At 53.7% G+C, this 5,056-nt stretch overlaps 1 protein-coding gene across 1 annotated transcript; it reads right to left on the reverse strand.

Annotated features, from left to right (window-relative positions):
- Window positions 1-2,863: 2,863 nt before the first annotated feature.
- Window positions 2,864-5,050, reverse strand: RASL11A (RAS like family 11 member A). The gene is made up of 4 exons (XM_006904836.3): window positions 4,973-5,050; window positions 4,626-4,682; window positions 4,437-4,516; window positions 2,864-3,551 (listed from the first exon to the last, which is right to left on the reverse strand). Exons 2-4 carry the CDS (start codon window positions 4,678-4,680, stop codon window positions 3,084-3,086), a joined length of 603 nt encoding a protein of 200 aa, XP_006904898.2. The 5' UTR covers window positions 4,681-4,682; window positions 4,973-5,050; the 3' UTR covers window positions 2,864-3,083.
- Window positions 5,051-5,056: the final 6 nt, after the last annotated feature.

The following is a 5,056-nucleotide window of genomic DNA, read 5'->3' on the forward strand; positions in this document are numbered from 1 at the left end:
GTGACCAGTGGAGACCTGGGACTTTCAAAGACGGAGCTCGAATGGGGGGAGGGGTCGTAAGGCGGGAGCTCCGCCTCCCTCACCTGGGCGGTTGCGACCCCCGATGCTGACACTCAGAGGTCAGGCAAAACGACCGGGTAAAAATGTGTAGACGCTGGCCTCTCACACCCATCTGAGTTTTGAGCGTTCTGCCTCAGCAAGAGAATCCCACAGCCCTGCCCCCCATCATTCCTGAGGGGAGGGAGGTGGGCTCCTGGGCTCGGCTTCCTCTCTAAGGGCCTCCTGGACGTCCTGTCGAGCTCAAAGCTCAGATCCTCTTCCCGACACACTAATCCAGCAGCTTCCAACCCGACAACTCCCTGCTCCTCTCTTCCAGTTCCAAGGCTGTCATCCCAGGATCCTTCCTGATGTCCCCCAAGCACCTGACCCCCGGGAGACTCCACTGTCCTCAGGAGGAGGCCCAGAAAGAGACAGCAGGCATTGAAGGCCCTCTGACACCAGAGAGCCAGGTCCTGTGCTGGGCCAGTTCTGGGGACCAGGGAATAAAGGAAGAATTGTGGCCCTGGAGTGCGGTTACTGGTGATGCTGAGGACCGGACAAATACAGTGCGGAGGACTTTCTGCTTGGCTCCCGGCCTGCCTGCGTCCCTAAGGGCTGTCACTCCCTCTGGAACTGCCCTTTAACTCACTTTTGACTCTTCTGGTCCACAGTGTACTCTCCCCTGGAGAGCTCGAGGGTACTTCCTGTCCTCTACTTCCTGTCCCTGCTTGGAACTCTTGGAACTCCATTAGAGGCTGCCTTGGGACATCTCTTGTATTGTTCTTTAGCTGTCACATTATGATTTAACTTTATTCCGTGGGATATTCGATCTCAGCTCAAGGGCAGAGCAGCCCCTGGCACTGGGTGGCAATCTGGGCTGCTGTGGGCATAACAATGATTAGAAGGGGCGGTGTTTCTCGAGTCCACACCTACCGTGTTAAGATGTCGGGTGGGAAGCGAGGAACGGATGATGTTGGAAGGAACTCTTGTCGCTTTGAGGGTATGCAAATGAGCAAGGAGAATCAGGCGCTTTTTAAAAGATAATGGAATCTAAAATAATATTTTCCCTTCACTATTTGGATGCTCCTTTAGAACAAATTATCTAATTTTCTGAATCCTTCATAACCATTTGCACAGGTAGATGCCCCTTGAGGATGGACAAAAGGGACGTGACCCTCGTAGGTCTAGACAGAGGTGTCTCGGGAAGGAAGGGTAATGGTCTGCAAAGGCCAGACACCGCATATGTGTCACTTTCCGTCACTGCTAATAAAGGATCTCTAACTACTCAGAACCTGTTCTGTCTTTCTCTGCACCAAGTGACAAAGCGTGCCGCCATGATCTCACATGATTGTCTCTTGGCACCGATAAATAATACATTCGCTCACTTTCCATCAAATATTTACTGAAAACCTACCACTCCACGGGCGAGCACGGGGCTAGAAGCTTGGAATACAGAGTCGTAAACTGCGGTTACTGCCCTGGAGCATTGCTCTTTCTCAAGGAGGTGACAAGTAGCCCCGTGATGGGCTGGGTCACAACACAAATGCCACAGGGATAGAGGAAAACTCAGAGAAGACCCCCCCCCCCGGAAACTGAATGTAGCGTGTGACTTGGGTCTTGGAAGATGAGTTAGCTGCGTTTTAGGTGGAGAAAAGGTGGAAATATTCAAGGCAGAGGGAATAGTTTCTGCCAATCAGGGAGTCGGGAAAGAGCTTCGTGGATGCTGAGAAAGGCAGACTGTTCTGCTGGGATGGAGTATGAGTTGTGTGTGCGCGCGCGTGTGTGTGTGCGCGCGTGTGTGTGCGTGCACGCACATGCACGTATGCACACACAAATGGGTATGTCTTGGCAGAAGGCGATGATGAGGCTGGAGAGGTAGGGAATTATCCTGATGCCGTGCCTCATTTCCATTTTATCCAGTAGATACGGGGAAGCCAGCTGAGGATTTCCAATCACGGAAATCAAATGATTGGGGTCGGTTTCAGTAAGGCTGTTCTGGCGCGGAGAAACGCACATGCACGTATACACCCAGAAATGGGTATGTCTTGGCAGAAGGCGATGATGAGGCTGGAGAGGTAGGGAATTATCCTGATGCCGTGCCTCATTTCCATTTTATCCAGTAGATACGGGGAAGCCAGCTGAGGATTTCCAATCACGGAAATCAAATGATTGGGGTTGGTTTCAGTAAGGCCGTTCTGGCGCGGAGAAAGAATTAGAGGGGTATCATTCCTGCCTCGACTCTCGCTTGCCAGTCTTGGCAAGAGCTGCAAAGGCTGGCGAGAGTGATGAATTGAGGCAGAGAAAATCGGAGAGAGAATTAACAGATCACATACCCCGTAGAATGCGAGGGCCAGGGAGGCAGAGGAAAGACGAACTCCTGGATGATTCAAGTGCACTTAACAAAGGTGAGAAATGCGAAATGCAGGGAAAAGAGGATTTTTTTGCTTTTTAAAATAAGGGTGGGAAGGATAAACTTCCACTTGCACCGATAAACGATAATTTTATGTCTGTAACTTCTGAGCATCAGTGCACAATGAACTCCTTTCCTTGAAAATCACATGATAGCAATTTCATGCCTGTGCTGAAGTGCCCTAATTAAAGACATCCTGCTGTTATTCACATTTCTTTCCTCCTCCACATATTTTTCTTCCTCCCGCAACAGATTCCGTCTACTTAAACCCCTCTTGACAGAAAGACACCAATCTGAGTTCAGACTGAGGGCAAGCACCAAGCAGGTCTGGGCTCTGGTGCAGGTATGATTTCTATAAAAAGACATTTAAGAAACGAGGCACAATGTTGCCATTTTGCCTTTAATGGAAAAGTGGTTAGCAGTTACAGTAAAAAAAAAAAAAAAGAATCTTTTATTAAAAAAAGAAAAAAACTATGCAACTTCTAGACAATCACTGAATTTACACAGAGACTTGCAAACCGATAGTCTGTATAAAAAATAAACTCTGAATGTGTGATTGATTAAAAAGGGGGAACCCCCAGTCTTCTCAGCTGCACAAATGCAAAATAGGAAGGAGCCGGTCTGTCTGACACGTTCACCCCAGTGTGGAGGGGGCTTTGGCTTTGTAAGACAGAGCCTGCTTGAAGCGCCTCTTCAGGTCCTGCATATTGGGAGAGCGTGGCCGGGGCATGATGGACACCCTTCTCCTCTCCCCGCTGGGGCCGTGCAGCTTGCTCACTTCTTTGCAGAGATGCTGAAACACATCACAGACGTCTTCGTAGTTTTCACTGGTGGAGATTTCGAGGAAGAGGCTGCCCAGCTCGTCGGCTAGTTGGATGCCGTCATCCGTCTGCACCTGCCTGGCGTGCAGGAGATCCCCCTTGTTGCCCACGATGACGACGGGGGCCTTTGAGTCAGGGTGGACCTTCCGGATGTGCTGGTACAGTGGGCGGATGGACTGGTAGCTCTCGTAGTCCGTGATGGAGTAGACGAGCAGGAAGCCCTCTGCCCACTGCACGCACTTGGACAGGGCTTCGACCACCTGCGTCAGGCTGTCTGGGACCTGAGAAACGAACGGATCAAGGAAACCCTCCCGTGGGAGAGGGCTCCACATCACATCACTAAATACAGTTTTCAGATCCTGCCCAGCTTCTGCAGAAGGAAGCTTCAGACAGAAAGAGCAGAGACGTTCAGGAGAGCTCCCTGTCTGAGTTATTTTATTAGCGGTTACTAACGTGTTCCTTTTAAGCCCCTGGCTTAGCAGGTAGCCTCTGATGAATTGGGGGCTGAAGGAAGAATGCCTTCGTTGAGAACTTTCCAATCAGCATGTGGCAATTTTTAAAGAACGAACTGAGGATAAACAAAACTTTGACAATAAGCCAAGATAAACATCTATTCCCAAAACCCATAAAAATATTTTTAGCATGTCCTTCTTGAGAACGTTACAGAAACACATTCTTTCTGTTCGTCCACAAGACCTCCCCTCCCTAGAAGGGAGGGCAAGAGTAACCTGTTAATCAAGTGACACCGCTGACGGGTGGCCCGGGGGGGTTGTCTGACGGCCGTTACTGGCTCCAGGCAAGAGGCAGAAACGGCGCCGGGCCGTCCTCGCTAGGGGAGCTGGCGCCGTCCAGGACCCCACCCCATTTTGTTGCTGGTCCCGTGGCCGAGCCTCTCAAAGAAGTGGCGAGACCCATCCCAGGAGCGACGCCCTAACAGCCTTGCAAAAAGGTTAAGCATCTCCCCCTGTCCCGAAGGTGGCGCGCAAGGGGGAAGCTGCCTCTAACCATCCGCCCTCGGCGCCCCCCAAGCCCCCGGGAGGGTTCCTAACTCCCCGCTGACTGGCCCGAGCCCACTCCTCCATCTAAACGCACGACAGGCGTGTTTAGACGTGTTTGTGCCCCCATCCCCACCCCCCACGCGCCGCGGGAAGCCAGCCCGTCCTTACCTGCATTTCCCCGGGGGTGTCCTGGATTTGCAAGGACAGCTGGTCGCCCTCGACCGAGACAAGCCGCGAATACAACTTGCCTGGAGAACGAAGGAGAGCCCGCTTTGAACATCTCAACCCTCCCCTCGCGAAGGGGAGGGCCGGGAGGGAGCCCGCCGCCGCGGCCGCCGGGCGCGCGCTTGTGCTAACCTGTATTCGGCTCATAGTCGCCAATGAATCTCTTGGTGAGGAAGCGCACGATCATGGCTGGAAAGGGGGTGGGGGGGGGACAGGAAAATCAGCCGAAGGACCCGGACAAGGCCGCCAAACCCGGACCCTCGCGGGGACCCGGAGGGAGGGGGCTCCCGAGCCTTTGGTGGCGGGGACAGCCGCAGGGGCCCGACCTGCCACCGGCCCCGGTTCCGCAACAGGTGGACAGCGCACGGGCGGAGGCTCCGGGACGCAGCCCGGGAAGCCCGGAGGGCAGGTTGGTCTCCGCGGCTCTGGCCCAGTCCCGAGGTCCCCGGCCGCCCCGCGCTGTCCCCCCGCGCACTCACCGCTCTTGCCCACGCGCCCGGCGCCCAGCACGGCCAGCTTGACGTCCTTGGGCAGGAGGACATCGGAGGAGGACTCGGGGATGG

The sequence above is a fragment of the Pteropus alecto genome, unplaced genomic scaffold, assembly GCF_000325575.1.
Source record: "Pteropus alecto unplaced genomic scaffold, ASM32557v1 scaffold80, whole genome shotgun sequence".
Taxonomy (NCBI): Eukaryota; Metazoa; Chordata; class Mammalia; order Chiroptera; family Pteropodidae; genus Pteropus; species Pteropus alecto.

Excerpts from the sequence above, each read along its gene's own strand:
- RASL11A (XM_006904836.3), bottom strand. The coding sequence starts at position 4,680 with ATGATCGTGCGCTTCCTCACCAAGAGATTCATTGGCGACTATGAGCCG. Across the intron at positions 4,517-4,625 it reads CGACTATGAGCCGAATACAG|GCAAGTTGTATTCGCGGCTT; the intron begins GTTAGCACAAGC and ends TTCGTTCTCCAG. Across the intron at positions 3,552-4,436 it reads ACACCCCCGGGGAAATGCAG|GTCCCAGACAGCCTGACGCA; the intron begins GTAAGGACGGGC and ends TTCGTTTCTCAG.